This window comes from Rhinatrema bivittatum, chromosome 1 (genome assembly GCF_901001135.1).
Source record: "Rhinatrema bivittatum chromosome 1, aRhiBiv1.1, whole genome shotgun sequence".
NCBI classification, from domain to species: domain Eukaryota; kingdom Metazoa; phylum Chordata; class Amphibia; order Gymnophiona; family Rhinatrematidae; genus Rhinatrema; species Rhinatrema bivittatum.
In genome coordinates this window covers 747,241,482-747,257,965 of record NC_042615.1, presented here as the reverse complement: position 1 = coordinate 747,257,965, position 16,484 = coordinate 747,241,482, and the positions used below count along the sequence as shown (strand labels likewise).

Genomic DNA, 16,484 nt, shown 5'->3' with positions numbered 1-16,484 from the left:
AGTTGACAGGTGACATGGGCTGTGGTCAGACGCTGAATCCTAGTTAAATGTCTCCAAAGAGCTAAAACTTATGATGGTGTTAGCTTTATGTCTGCGCTTAGCATTGCCTTTTTTTCTTACTTGCTGTCTGCCCACACTCTATGCATGCATTGCCCCCAGTGTCCTCTTGAGAATCACCCACTACTGCTCTGCCTGTGTTGCTGGATGTTGTGACTGTTTTAGCACCTGTACATTGTGCTGCATTCCCAGGAAAATCTGTGCAGCCCAAGCAACATGAGATGTGTCCTTTGATGATGGGTGTTTTCGGATGACTGGCATTTCATGCAATGCTGGTGTGGCGCTGGCTACTGCCTCCTCATTACTACAACTTGCACTGTGATGTGGAATCACATGCCCTGGCTGCACTTAGAGATTGGGCAATGAGCTGAATCCGGGCATGGGAGCTGGCCAGTACCCCCCAATTTGGAAAGTTTGGATATGGACCAACATATCCAGTAGATGAAGGGAGACCCTAGGGTGCTGCTTTGCCATTGGGTTGGAGGCTGGAACCCCAGCAGGAGGCTGTGTGAGGTGAACAGAGCCCAAGCAGCTCTCTGCTGCCATGCAGCAGGATCAAAGGTCATGCTGTCTGGGTGACTGGCTACGGGGACTAGCCCCCGAGGCCCTGAATGGGTATATGGGCTCCCAACACCTGCCCATATGTCAATTGCATTTTCGCCACTCAAACAGCTCCAAATTGGGAAAAAGGGTCCTTAGAACAGCCCTGCATCCTAGAAGCCTCACAGCTGTGTGCTACTCTCGAGGCTCTGTTGTGTGTTTGAAGAAGCCAGTGTCGCAATGGTGGTGTCCTGCTGCCAGCCATGGGCTGCTTCTTCCAATTTAAGTCCTGAATCTCATGTTACATGTTGGATCTGTGCGCTATCCACTTCTCTCCGAGTCACATTAAGAGGACTCACTATAGTGCTGCTTCCTTGTTTGGTCTCAGTAATTTTCTCTTGGTTCACCTCTACATTGATCCCTCTTCGCTCATAGATGTGTTCTCCGCTGCCACCACTGGCCAACTGTTTCTCCTTTCTCCTCCTCTGTGACTTAGCCTGCCCCTTCCCCTGCAGGGGTTGCTGTCAGAGCAGTTTCATAGATGGCCCCCGAACATAGACTGTGCTCCTGAACAGACTCGGCCATGCTCGCTGCGGGGGGCAGGGGGGATGCTCGGTCACAGGCCAACTTGCCTTCTTCTTCCATCTCTAAGTGGAAAGTTGCAGTGATGATGGCGTTTCGCCAAGCCCTGACTGTCTCAGCCGCATGTAGGGTCTTGATCCCTCTGCCACTGTGCCGAAGTGTTGAGTCAACTGAGGAAACCGCTGCTGCTTGTTTACTGCTAGGACAGAAATCGCTAATCACCTGATGGATCATGGTTGAAACAGACGCAATGCCTGCTGTTTCAAGGCTGGCCAGGAACAAAGAGGGCAATTGTGCTCCAGTCCAGACCCTTTAAGCGAGCTATGACATCATCCAGCCAAAACCACTCCCCACAAAACACATCATCAGCTAGACGGAAAACTGCACAAGCAGAGAAGTAGGAGGGCCGGCAGGGGAGGAAGTTGGGCAGGAGGTCCCTATGTGCCACTGGATCTCCAACATGGCTGGGTCGCAGACAGGCCTCTATCTGCAGTGCCCAGTTACAGGTGGGCTCTGGGCACTGCAGAGAAGGGCCATGAGTTGGGTCCCCTAGGGCCTCTTCGCACTGTATACACAGGGCCGTGGCCTCCTCATGCTGTGCAGCAGCTCTAATATGGCATGCTGGGCAAAGACCCTGAGCTCTGAGTTTATTTTCCGGTGGTGCCATGTCTTGTGTGCGTACCATACAATTCTGCGCTCTGGTGTACGAAGTTGCGCGCGTAGGTTTGGTGCACACGTGCCGGGAGATGTGCGCACTGTTGTGCGTACAGGTCAAAATTATGCGCCCGGCACAGTAAGCGCGTGGCTAAGCGCGCCTGGTACTTGTGCGTGCGACATTGTGCGCAAAGGTATTTGTGCGCACGGATCGAAACGGCGTCAGAGCGGCGAACAGAGCCAAAATGGTGACGGCGACCACGCGGACAATATGGCGACCACCTCGGAGGGCCCTCGGATCTGACCGGTGTCTAACCCTGCTAGGGCCGATCAACCCGGTGGCACTGGTCCCGGCTGACGACCTGTGCGACTCCTTGAGCTTCGGAGACCGGAGACTTTTAAATAGATTTCTACCTTACCTTGTCTCGGCGCTTCCCAGTTTCGTTCCGGGCGGGTTCCGGGCAGTCTCCGGCTGCGGGGGGAGATGGAAAATACCTTCACCACCGCGCTCGAGGTTGCATCCGCTGCCTTTCAGCCTCACCCGATGTCGGGGGCCAGGTCTCAGACGAGAGCCGGCCGCCGGACCAAGGCTTACCTCCCAGGGATCGCAGAAATCACCTCGGGAAATCTCAACTTGGAGAGAGACCCAACGGGTGTCACCACAGGAGAGCGGGGCTCATCTGTAGAGGTAAGATTTTCTTCTCAAGATGGTTTTCTTTGATAAAATTACTCTAACGCTGTGCTAGCGTGCATAGAGTCCCTAACTGCTATGGAGTCCGAAAATACTGAAGAGCTGCACTTCCTGCAGGGGTATATGTACTAGGGCTGATGTCAGATTGAAATCTGATCCGTCTCCAACTGCTATCAGGAGGACACTATACCCATTGGTCCTGAGTCCATCTGCTACACGCTAGGAAATCTGTGTGCTCTGCCTCCATCCACTGGTAGGGTTTTGACTGGACTGGTCTGGTGTAGCATGATGAAATGGCATTCTCTTTCGGCAGACATAAGTAAGATGAAGGATTATATTCTGTCTTCAGTATTCTTTAATTTTTAATCAAGCATTAAATTAATTATTTGATATGCAGCAGTTGTATCAGGGACTGGATTTTATGCCAGCTTCATTTGTAATTTTAGTGTCAGCTGTACAATCTTATTCATGTTTACACCTCTAGTATCTGCAGTTATATTTTATAATTATGAATAGCGTCTTAGTTTTATTTATGGGTGCTAGTTGTATTTATTGTATATCATTGTATGTTATATATTTATTAATGTTTACAGAATACATATATACTAGCAACTGTACCCATTCTATGCCCGGGCGGCGAGCCTTTTTATTGGCTCTTCTATGGAAGCGATAGCTGAAAAGGAAAAACAAAATTGTTTTCACCCAGGGCAAGGGACGTGGAGGCACATTTGCTAAAGCCAGGGCTTGCAAAGTTTATTTACCAAGCTGTGTCTCGCACTCCCTCACACCCTCTCTCTCCTCTCTCCCACACACATTCTCTCTCACCAACATCCCCCTCCCCTCATATAGGCTCCCTCTCTTTGAAACCCACACTCAAGCATCCCCCCACCCACCCTCTCTTACCTCCCATGCTCTCTCTCACACCCTCCCCACCCCCTCTTACCAACCATGCTCTCTGTCAACCCCCCTCTCTCAAACACACATTCTCTCTCACTGGCACCCCCCCCTCCCCAGGCTCTCTCACACCCTCCTGCTCTCTCTCACCCTCCCCTCCACACATTCACTCTCACCTGCTTGTCGCAGGATCCGCGCCGTTCGCAGCGAAGATGAAGGCCTGGCGCGCCGTTCGTGGCACACGGGGGCCTTCCATTTTCGCCTTGAGCAGAAAATAGCAGCGGAGACCCCGGCATGCTGCGAAAAGGAGCGCGTCCCGCGGCACATGCTCTGTTCGCGGCGAAGATGAAGGCCCGGGCGTGCCAATCGCGGCACACAGCGGCTTTCCCTTTTCGCTGTGAACAGCGCGCCGAGCCTTCATCTTCACCATGGGTCGGGCTCCGTTTGCGGCATGCCAGGGTCTCCTCTGCTATTTTCTGCCTGCCCTGCGATGGCTGCTGTCCTTCCGATTTTGAATAGTCTTCCGGTAAGGGAGGAAATCTTTGAGGTGAGGGAGGAAATCTGCGGGAAGGAGGAATTCTGCTCAAAATATGCAACCAGCAGTAGTGCTGAATTCCCCCAGGAGTACCTCTTGTAGCTGGTGTTGTGACATGACCGCTGTATGGCATGTTTGAGCCTCCAAGGCGGCCAGGGAGCCGACTGCGCCATCTATCAGCGGGCTAGAGAACATGTGTGAGCACTGACGGACACACTACCAAGCCCGATATATTTTGGATATTATTTATTTATTTATTTTAATATATTGTGCCATGCTGTGAACCCAGTATGCAAAAGCGTGAAATAAAATAAAGAGGTATGTTGTGTAAGAAATATTTCCTCAAGTTGCTACCGAATATACCCTTTGGAGCATCATACTGTGATCTCTTGTTCTAGATCATTCTTTCACTGAAAAAGGTTTGCTTATCTGTTTATACTTATATTCTCCCATCTTTCCTCTCCCTTAAGGTATACATATTTATTAGAGATGTGCATTTGTTTAATTAATTTTTGTTTTTTAGTGCACACTAATTTTTTAGTGTGAACTAAAATAATTCGTATGCGTTATTTTTATTAATGTACACAAAACAAAAATGTAATGAAAACACATGAAACGAATGAAAAACAAGCGAAACAAATAAAAAAAACAAAACAAGTTTTCCAGCTCCACATCCCTAATATATAGGTCCATGTGTCTTTTTGTGTAGACCATACACTATTTTAGAAAGCTCTACTCTGAACCACCTCCAGGGTGGAGGTGGTTCAGAGTAGAGCTTTTCAGAGATATGGCTTTCATAACTACATACATTATCTTAGATAAAGTCTCACCACAGAGGCATTATCACCTTTTTTTTTCTATTGGTCATGTCTCTCTAACAGGCCGACACAGTACAGTGCGCTCCAGCGGAGCGCACTGTACTGTACTGTATCCAGCGGAGCGCACTGTTAACCCGCGTTTGGACAGACGTTTTCGATGTGCTAGCTTTACCCCTTATTCAGTAAGGGGTAACAGCCTGTTGAAAACGCGCGTCCAAACCCCCCCCCCTCCCCGAAACTAATAGCGCCTGCAACATGCAAATGAATGTTGATGGCCCTATTAGTTATTCCCGCGCGATTCAGTAAGTAAAATGTGCAGCCAAGCCACACATTTTACTTTCAAAAATTAGCACCTACCCAAAGGTAGGCGTTAATTTCTCTCGGCACCCTCCGACTTAATATCATGGCGATATAAAGTCGGAGGTCCCAAAAGTTAAAAATAATTAAAAAAAAAAAAAAATTTTTAAATCGGACCATGACTCGCGGGTTGAAAACCGGACCCTCAATTTTGCCGGCGTCTGGTTTCCGAACCCGTGGCTATCAGCGGGTTTGAGAACCGATGCTGGCAAAATTGAGCGTCGGCTGTCAAACTCGCTGACAGCCGCCACTCCTGTCAAAAAAGAGGCGCTAGGGGTGCGCTAGTGTCCCTAGCACCTCTTTTTACTGCGGGCCCTAATTTGAATATTTTTATTTACTGAATCGCGCGCACAGGAGAGTGGCATGTGCGCTCGCCCGCTCTCCCACGATTTTTACTGTATCGGCCTGTAAGTATCCTAGCATCTTTCTGGCTTTAATCATCGCCACCTTATTCTTTTTTTACCTTGAGAACATTAAACATAATAATCCTTATCTCTCTTTCCTAGGTGGTACACAGTGGTATCAATCCCTCCATCATGTACTGCTCTTCTCAATTTCTGCTCTTCAGATGCATGATTCTGCACTGTTCAAGTACTTGACTAATTCTTAAGCTTTCTTAGATCATTTTTTATTTTGTCTACTCCCAAAGGCATGTCCACTCTGTTGCAGATCATGTTGTGATCTGCATAAAGGCAAACATTTCTCTAGAAACCAACTATATCTTTACCTTGAATCCAACTGCTTGCAGCTTCCAAAACAGCATGGATTTACTAAAGGGAGATCATGTCACATAAAACTAATCAATATTATTGAATGAGTGACCAGAGAATTAAATCCGAATGTGCACTGAATGAGGTATAGTTTGGATTTCAACAAAGCATTTAATGCCATCCCACAAAAAGGGCTCATAAAAAAACTGAGCAGCCTCAGATTGGGCCCCATGGTGAACAGGATCAGAATTTGGTTGAGAATTAACATAAGATAGTGGCAAATGGAATGCACTCTGAGGAAAGAAGAACGATCACAGCAGAGTCTCAGCATTCTATACTCAGGCCAGGTCTGTTCAATATCACTCAGCATGTCAGCAGAATACCAGCTCTAAATATGCGAAGTTTCAATATCAAAGCTGTAATACAAGTAACTACCGTATTTTTCGCTCCATAAGACGCACTTTTTTTCCCCCAAAGGTGGGGGGAAAATGTATGTGCGTCTTATGGAGCGAATATAAAAAAAAAACCAAACAAAAATCTAACAAACACCCCCCCCCCCGACTCCCCCAAGACCTGCCGACTTAATTTCCTACAACCCCCCCAATAGCAGCGGTCGGTCTCAGTGACATAGTGAGGGCATAGGGCCGTCGGTGCCATTTTGTTTACTGGCAGCCGACGGCTCACGCCCAGGAGATCGTTCCCGGACCGCTCCTGGACCCCCGCTGGACCACCAGGGACGTTTGGCAGGTCTTGGGGGGGTCAGGAGGGTGGGGGTTGCAGGAAATTAATTCGGCAGGTCTTGGGGGGGTCAGGAGGGTGGGGGGTTGCAGGAAATTAATTCGGCAGGTCTTGGGGGGGTCAGGGGGGTGGAGGTTGTTAATTTAAAGGGTTGGGATGGGGGGGGGTTTTGGGGGTTCCCACAGAAAGAAAAATTTTCTGATCTGGGGAGTGGACCGAAATGGCCCTCCCCAGACCCGAAAACAAAATGGGGAGAAAAAAAAAAACTATGCACTCCCCTAATTTGCTCCATAAGACGCCCAGACGCAGAGCCGGTTTAGCACAATTTTTTTTTTTTTAAATTTTCCCCCTCTGAATCCTAGGTGCGTCTTATGGTCAGGTGCGTCTTATGGAGCGAAAAATACGGTAACTGTAATTTAAGTATTTTATATAAAAAAATATTTAAAAAGATGAAAAACCTTACAATTACTGAAAAAATATATACCAAAAAGAAAATACCTTTAGAACAAAAATTTCCTTTTGCACTCGAAGGTGTTGATCCCTTTTCTGGTGCGTGGAAATCGCTTTCCCAACAATGTGATCCAAGTAGAGGCTGTATGGTTTTGGACCTCGTTTCTTCATTTCGTGGAAGCGTTTTAAACAGTTTAATGCTGCACTGGCTCGCCTGATAAAGAATTTTAGTAAACTGGTTAACCCCACTATTTTTATATAGATGGATTAATATCAGCAAAGCACTATGAGGGCAAAAAACACCAGATGAATTAATAACCCAGTGAGACTTTAATTAGATATGTTCACTTATGAAAGCAAAACAGTCACTACTCAGATGAATTAGTTCAGTTTTTATATATTTTGATTTATAAACATTTGATATTTCACCTTTTCCCAAGTTAATTTCCAGTAGATTACAATCATAATGGAGAAATTACTTACCTGATAATTTCGTTTTCCTTAGTGTAGACAGATGGACTCAGGACCAATGGGTATAGTGTACTCCTGATAGCGGTTGGAGACAGATCAGATTTCAATCTGACGTCAGCCCCTAGTACATATACCCCTGCAGGAAGTGCAGCTCTTCAGTATTCTCCTCGAAAAGCATTGTGGATATATGTGTGACTGACTAATTTGAATAACTTGGATAACGTCATAACTTGGTTAAACTTTATAACTTGGTTAACTTGAACTGGTTGGATTGACTATAGCTGGAGACCGCCAGTGTACTCAACCAGAAGCATCGACACCCGGCAGGGTGGAAATCCTCAGTGACTGAAAACATGGCTTACCCTTGATCATTCGAATTCCATGTCTAACGACAGCCAAGGGTGGGATGCTGAGTCCATCTGTCTACAATAAGGAAAACAAAATTATCAGGTAAGTAATTTCTCCATTTCCTAGCGTGTAGCAGATGGACTCCCGAACCGGGTGGGAGGCTGCCCGTGACCCACTTAGTACTGCCCTTGCAAATGCCGTGTCCTCCCGAGCCTGAACATCCAGGCGGTAAAATCTGGAGAAGATGTGGATGGAGGACCATGTCGCCGCCTTGCAAATCTCGGCGGGCAGTTGGACATCTGGTTGCTTATTGTGTACATCTGCTCTCACGGCTTTATTAAGCAGCCTTCCTTGCTGTTTTGTAAATCTCGGCAGGCGACAGCATTCTGGTTTCTGCCCAGGATACTGCCTGGGCTCTGGTAGAATGGGCCTTGACCTGTAGAGGCGGTGGTTTGCCTGCTTCTATGTAGGCCGCCTTGATGACTTCCTTGATCCAGCGGGCTATGGTTGCCCGCGAGGCCGCTTCCCTTTGTCTCTTCCCGCTGTGAAGGACAAAAAGGTGGTCCGTTTTTCGTACGGGTTCCGACATTTCCAGGTATCTGGATAGAAGTCTGCCGATATTGAGGTGGTGTAGACTACGGGCTTCTTCCGAATTCTTCAAGTCATCCGGCAATGGTAGCGAGATGGTTTGGTTAAGGTGGAAGTGTGATACCACTTTGGGAAGGAAGGATGGGACCGTGCATAGTTGTATGGCTCCCGGGGTGAGCCTGAGGAACGGTTCACGGCAGGACAGTGCTTGTAGTTCTGAAATGCGGCGGGCTAAACAAATCGCCAATAGGAATGCTGTCTTTAACGTTAAAAGGCGGAGGGACAGCCCCCAGAGGGGCCTGAAAGAGGTTCCTGCTAGGAAATCCAGGACCAAGTTGAGATTCCAAAGAGGTACCGGCCACTTTAGTGGTGGGCGTATGTGCTTGACTCCTTTCAGGAAGCATGACACGTCCGGGTAAGAAGCTATGCTGTCGCCCTCATTCTTGGAGCCGTAGCATGCCAATGCAGCCACCTGTACCTTGATGGAGTTGAGGGACAGCCCTTTCTGTAGCCCATTCTGTAAGAATTCTAGGATCATGGGAATTTTACTTGAGCGTGGCTTGATGCTGTGGTCTTCGTACCAGGCTTCAAATACTCTCCAAATCCTTATGTACGTTAGGGATGTGGAGAACTTGCGTGCTCGGAGTAGGGTGTCAATTACAGCCCCCGAGTATCTGCTCTTTCTCAGGCGAGCCCTCTCAATGGCCAGGCCGTAAGAGACAATTGAGCTGGATCCTCGTGGAGGATCGGTACTTGTTGGAGCAGGTCTGTGTGTGGAGGCAGTGGTGGGGGGGTTCCCTGACAGTAGTCTTCTCATGTCTGCGTACCATGGTCTTCTTGGCCAGTCCGGGGCCACTAGAAGAACTAGTCCCCTGTTGTGAATGATTGCGCCCAATAGGGGCCACGGCGGGAATTCGTATAATAGGGTCCCCTGTGGCCAGGTCTGTACCAAGGCATCAATCCCCTGGCACTGAAGTTCCCGCCAGCAGCTGAAGTACCTAGGTACTTGGGCGTTGACCGGCTTGCCAGAAGGTCCATGTCCTGTGTCCCCCACCGGTTCACTATCAGTTGGAACGCTGTGGACGACAGCTTCCATTCTCCTGGGTCTAGACTTTCCCTGCCGTGATGTTGCCTTTCCCGGTGATGTGGACGACCAAGATCTCCTGGAGGTTTACTTCCGCCCATGCCATTAGGGGGTCTATTTCCAGAGACACCTGCTGGCTTCTGGTTCCAGAGTAATATCGGACTAGTGGACTAGTCCGATATTACTCTGACTGCTTTGTCTCGGAGTCTGTGGGCGAATTGTAGACAGGCTAGTCTGACTGCCCGCACTTCTAGGCGGTTGATGTTCCATCCCGCCTCTTCTGCATTCCACTGCCCTTGGGCGGTTAACTCCTCGCAGTGTGCTCCACATCCTCGTAGGCTGGCATCTGTGGTGAGCAGGGTCCAGGTTGGGGAGGATAGCCTTGATCCCCAGCTCAGGTGGCTGACTTGCGGCCACCACCGCAGCTGGGTCTGGACTCTGCCCGGGAGTGATAGACGTACTGCGTAATTCTGAGACAGTTGATTCCATCATGATAGAAGTGAGCGCTGCAGCGGTCTCATGTGAGCTTGCGCCCATGGCACTACTTCCAGTGTGGATGCCATCAGACTGAGGATTTGCAGGTAATCCCATGCTGTGGGCAGAGGTTCACTCAGTAGGAATTGTAACCAGTTCCACAGTTTTGATCTCCTTGTGGGAGTCAGGCTGACCTTGTCTTCTTTGGTGTCGAATCGGACTCCTAGGTATTCTAGAGACTGTGAGGGCTGTAGACAACTTTTGTTTGTGTTTACCACCCAACCTAGGCTCTCCAGTAGAGTTTTGACTCTGTTGGTTGATTGACGGCTTTCCTCTGGGGATTTTGCCCTGATCAGCCAGTCGTCTAGGTAAGGATGTACGAGGACTCCTTCCTTCCTCGGTGTTGCTGCCACCACCACTATGATCTTGGTGAACGTCCGGGGTGCTGTGGCTAACCCAAAGGGTAGTGCCCGGAACTGGTAGTGACGGTCCAGGATTTTGAAGCGTAGATAGTGCTGGTGTTCCTGATGAATTGGGATGTGTAGGTAGGCCTCCGAAAGATCCAGGGATGTGAGAAACTCTCCTGGTTGTAACGCCCTTATTATGGAGCATAGGGTTTCCATGCGGAAGCGGGGAATACTTAGGTGGAGGTTGACTGACTTGAGGTCCAGGATGGGCCTGAACGTCCCCTCTTTCTTGGGGACGATAAAATAAATTGAATAATGCCCAGTATTTATTTCTTGTGGGAGGACTGGGGTGATGGCTTCGAGGGCCAGAAGCCTGGTCAATGTAGCTTCCACTGCCACCCTCTTGGAGAGGACGTGGCATGGAGATTCCACGAACTTGTCCGGAGGGGTTCGCAGGAAATCCAGGTAGTACCCCTCCCGAATGATAGCTAGGACCCACTTGTCCGAAGTTATCTCACCCATTTGTGGTAGAATAGGGCTAGTCTGCCCCCTATGGCTTCATCCCTTGGATGGGTCGGCTGAATCTCATTGTGGGGTACGGCTGGGGCCTGCACCCGAGCTGGTTCCCCTCTTGTTGTGCTTGTTCCAAAAGGCTGGTTCCTGCCCTTGGGTTGGGGCGCTTGATAGTTGTTTCTGTATGGATTGAAGCGCTGAGAGCTTCTGCCCCTGGAAGATCGGGGGAAGGGTCACTGGTTTCTCTTAGTCCTGTCCTCCGGTAGACACGGCAAAGGGGACTCGCCCCATTTGTCAGCCAGTTTCTCTAGCTCGCTGCCGAACAGGAGGGATCCTTTGAAGGGCATCCTTGTGAGGCGAGTTTTGGAAGATGCGTCGGCTGACCAGCTTCGGAGCCAGAGTTGTCTCCTGGCAGCCACCGCAGATGACACTCCTCTGGCCGCAGTACGCACCAGATCGGAAGCAGTGTCCGTAAGGAATGATACTGCTGGTTCCATGACTTCTCCAGGGGTGTTGCTCCTGGCCTGAGATAAGCAGGCACGTGTCACTATGGTGCAGCAGGCCGCTATTTGTAGGAACATAGCAGCTACTTCAAAAGACTGTTTAAGGATGGATTCCAGGCGTCAGTCATGTGCATCTTTGAGCGCTGCTCCTCCCTCCACAGGGATAGTAGTGCGCTTCGAGACCGCGCAGACCATGGCATCAACTTTTGGGCATGTCAGGAGGTCTTTGGCCGCCGGGTCCAGGGGGTACATGGCTGCCATAGCTCGTCCCCCTTTGAATGAGGACTCTGGAGCACCATTTCAGGTCAATTAGCTGCTGGACGGCTTGTAACAGGCTTGCTAGAGGGCCTTTGTGCGGCAGAGGCCCTCTAGCAGGGGATTCGGCTTAGGCTCCCCCGAAGCACCTGGGCACGGGATAGCGAGCTCCCTCAGGCTGTTAGTGACCAGGTCAGGGAGCTCATCCTTGGTGAAGAAGCGTCTCATGGTTCGGTGAGGCTCTGTCCCCGGGGGGAAGTTCCCCCTCTTCTAGGGGCTCTGCTTCCTCTTCAGAGTAGTCCGTGTCCCCATAGGTGGAGCTTCTGGGCGGTGGAAACCTTTGTCTAGGCCTCGAGGGGCCTGGGGCATACAGGTCTTCTGGCGGCAAATGTGGCTGATCAGCCAGAGGTTCCGTTTGCATGTGAACAAAGGTATGTAGCCCTTTGAAGAACTCCATCCATGAGATAGACGCTGGATCCAAGCCAAGCGGTGCTGGGTCCCTGAGGGTCCCAATCTGCAGGGGTGTCCCACTGGGATTTGCTAGGTCCGGGGTACCCACCGAGGAGCTATTACTCGGCCCTGGGTGGGACTGGCCCTGGGCTGGATATCCCAGGGCCTCCTCGCACTGAGCGCACAAGGCGTTCGCCTCCTTGCTTTGTGCAGCTCTGATATGGCATGCTGGGCAGAGGCCTTGAGCCTTTATCTCTGTTTCCGGTGGTGCCATGGTTATTGGCGCGTAATCCCTTATGCGCTCCGGCACGTCTAAGATATGCGTGTGGGTTGTGCGCGCAGTTGTGCGCCCAAGTCGTGGTTATGCGCTCAGCCCGGTAGGCGTGCAGTGCGCGTATAACTTATGCGCATGGCCCTTGTGTGTGTAACTTTATACGCACAAGGATTATGTGCGTGTGACTTTATGGGCACATGTAATTTGTGCGCCCAGGACGAGCCAACGAACGGCACGGCGAATAGGGCCAAGATGGCGATGGCTACCACGCGGGCAATATGGCGACCACCTCGAAGGGTCTCCACGTGGGTAGACACTTGAAACTAACCGGAGCCTGGCCCTGTTAGGGTGGATCAACCCAGCGGCACTGGTCCCGGCCGGCGACCTATGTGATTCCTCGAACCTCGGAGACCAGAGTCAACGCTGAGGATCTCTACCTTACCTTGTCTTCGGCGCTTCCCGGCTGCGTTCCGGGCGGTCTCCGGCTGCGAGGAGAGAGGGCAAATACCTTCACCGCCGCGCTCGAGGGTGCACTCGCTGCCTCTCAGCCATGCCTGGGATCGGGGGCTAGGTCCTTGCTGCAATTTGGCCGTCAGACAGAGGCTTACCTCCGAGGGACCACGGAAATCACCTTGGGAAATCTCAACTGGGAGAGGGACCTGAGGGTATCACCGCAGGAGAGCGGGGCTCGTCTTCAGAGGTAGGTTTTCTTCAAATTTTGGGTTTTCTACTTTGAGATGTGTCTAATGCTGTGAGAGCGTGCAGATAGTCCCTAACTGCTATGGAGACTGAAAATACTGAAGAGCTGCACTTCCTGCAGGGGTATATGTACTAGGGGCTGACGTCAGATTGAAATCTGATCCATCTCCAACTGCTATCAGGAGTACATTATACCCATTGGTCCTGAGTCCATCTGCTACACGCTAGGAAATTATAATTAAAAATTGCAATTACATTTGCATCACAGATGATACTTAAAACAAACATTAAACATGGAAGTAGAGCATACAGTACGTGCAGAGCCACTTAAACATATGAGGTAGATTGTAATAATCACTTAGTCATCTAGGTTGTAGTAGTACATATAGTAGATTATAAAGGGATAGCAGGGTTGCTTACCTGTAACAGGAGTTCTCTGAGGAGAAAAGGATGTCAATCCTCCCACATGGGTGACATCATCCAATGGAGCCCGGTACAGAAAACTTATGTTAAAGTTTCTAGTACTTTGATTAAGGCTCACTAAGCATGCCTACGTCCTGTATTATACCATATGTCCACACAGGGTCCCTTCAGTCTGATAATATAGCTAAACAAAAAGAAGTGGAGACCCAACACCACGAAGATATGGGAGGGAATCGCGAGGACTGACATCCTGCTGTCCCTGGAGAACACCGTTACAGGTAAGCAACTTTGCTTTCTCCGAAGACAAGTAGGATGGCAGTCCTCACACATGGGTGATCCCTAGCTAGAGGCAGCCCCCAACAAAAAAGGGGGAACAAAAAACAGTGCGAACAAGCACAAACAATATTTTTGTTGGCAACAAGCCCTTTTCTAAATGTGTATACCCCAAAGACAGGGCAGCTTAAAACAAAAATGGACCCTAGGCGGGAATAGTTGGGTTCTACACCTCAAATAAGTTCTGGAGGACAGACTGGCCAAATCTGCTATTGTGTCGGCCTATCCAAACTGTAATGCAATATGAATGGGTGGAAAGAATTCCACATTGTAGCCTTGCAAATCTCCTCCATGGGGACTGATTGCAAGTGAGCCACCAATGCCGCCATTGCTCGAATTGAGGGAGCCTTGACATGGCCCACCAGAGTCAAGACTGCCTGGGCATAACAGGAGGAGATGCAATCTGCTAGTCAATTGGATAGTGGCTGGCAATGGCGGTCCCCAGCTTGTTCTAATCAAAGGAAACAAAAAGCTGAGTTGACTTCGTATGGGCTTCGGTCCACTCCAGATAGAAGGCCAAGGTTCTCTTGCAGTCCAAACTATGTAGGGCTTGTTCACTTTGGTGAGTATTTGGCCCAGGGAAAAATGTTGGAAGGACATAGAAACAGAAATGACAGGAGAAAAGGACCAATGGTCCATCTAATTTGCTCAGCAAGCTTCCCATGGTAGTATCTGCCGCACCGTGCAGACTACTCCCATGTATCAGGTTTCCTTGGTGTGCTTTGCTTATGGACTTAGCAGTAGAAGCAGTCCTATGTTTTTTCAATGTCTGAGCATCAGTACTCAGACTGTAAAAAAGTCATAGCTCATGTTAGTTGTCTCGGTATCTAAATTTCTCTTTCCTTTTAGCCACTACCTCCCCTCCTTTGAAGCAAAGAGCGATGTTGCAGTTGCATCAAAAGCATCAAGGCTTATTGGTTAAGGGTAGTAATCTCATGCCTCTGTTAGGATAGTTACTGCTGCTCTGTGCTGTTTACCCCCATGCTCATCAGTTCCGCAGACCATAAAAGTCAGGGCCCTCGTCGGTTGCTCTCTAAATCCAATTACTCTTTTCCCCTGCCGTTTATTTATTTATTTTATTTAGCTTTTTTATATACCGGCATTCATGAACAAGTCACACCATGCCGGTTCACACAGAACAAGGGGTGCAATGAACAGTATAACTAAACTTGTGCAAGGGGGGAAGCAGTTACAAAAAACAGGGGTAAATAACATGGAATGAGCAGAAAGGGGGAGAGTGGGGTGTAACAGGAACTGTAAGGGAAATATAAATAAATGACGCGGAAAAGGCGTTCGATATGGTCCACTGGCCATATCTTTTTCAAGTCCTGCAGAAGATGGGGTTTGGCCCTTATTTTTGTGCCTGGATTACTAGTTTGTATACTAATCCTAAGGCGTGTTTAAAAATTAATGGGGGATACTCGGATACCTTTTCAGTGGGCAGAGGCACGAGGCAAGGGTGCCCTCTGTCGCCGTTGCTGTTTGCTCTTTTCCTTGAGCCCTTGGCAATTGTCATCAGGGAGAATGTTGCGATAACAGGCTTTACTTTTGGCCAACAGTCCTTTAAAATCACATTGTTTGCGGACGATATTATGTTCACGCTAACCAATCCACATGAATCCCTTACGGCCATAGAGAATGAAATCCGGCGTTTCAGTTCTGTCTCAGGTTTCAAGGTGAACTGGGATAAATCCGAAGTCCTTAATGTCACTTGCAGTCCCGCCACGGTCCAGGCAACACAACCTTTACACCCGTTTCGATGGGCAAAGCATACCATTAAGTACCTTGGGGTTCATATTGGCCCTCATCCCCAGGATCTTTATAAATTAAACTATGTCCCCTTAATCCAGAAGATAGTGAAGGATATGGACACTTGGAGTCGGCTGCCAATATCATGGCTGGGCCGTGTGGCGATATCCAAAATGAATGTTCTCCCACGCCTGCTATATCTATTCCAATCCTTGCCAGTTCCGATTCCGCCAGAGTTACTAAAGCAATGGCAGGGCAAATTATTGGGCTTTTTGTGGAAAAGAAGGCCACCTAGGGTAGCGCGCAGGGTGTTATATCAATCTAAGCTAGAGGGTGGTCTTGGGGTGCCGAATCTTACCTGGTACTATGTGGCCGCGCAATTACGCCCACTGATAATCTGGCATCAGTCAGATGCTCCTAAACATTGGGCGACCATAGAGCAATCACAAATCCCTATGATGCCACTAGCAGCCTTGGTGTGGCAAGACCATAAGACTTGGCGACCCATGGGTCGCATGTTACCTACCACCAGACTCACGCTAAATATCTGGAAGCGCTGGCGGTCTAATCTGGTGGGGGGCAAGACTTGTTACCATCTTACCCACTTGTTTAACAATACTACTTTTCCGCCGGGTTTACCTCAAAGCGGTTTTACCCAATGGAAAACTAAAAATATTCTTAAGTTTGAAGATATCTGGGGGGGAGAGGACCTTCTGCCATTTGAATCGATAAGGGATAAATACACATTACCCTCCAGTGAGTACTTAGCCTATCTCCAACTTCGCCATTTTTGCCATAGCGTTCAGGTTAAGGAGCATTTATCAAGGGGAAAGTCCTTGTTCGAAGGCTATTGTTCTGTTCCGAGCCAATATAAAGGCCTTATTGCT

The 16,484-nt window shown here is 49.2% G+C and overlaps 1 protein-coding gene across 1 annotated transcript in view; it reads right to left on the bottom strand.

Annotated features, from left to right (window-relative positions):
• The window catches only part of RICTOR (RPTOR independent companion of MTOR complex 2), a 663,554-nt gene that overhangs the window by 418,807 nt on the left and 228,263 nt on the right, over positions 1-16,484 (bottom strand). Inside the window, 1 exon segment of the mRNA XM_029578377.1 lies at positions 7,075-7,240. Coding sequence (XP_029434237.1) covers positions 7,075-7,240 — 166 coding nt within the window.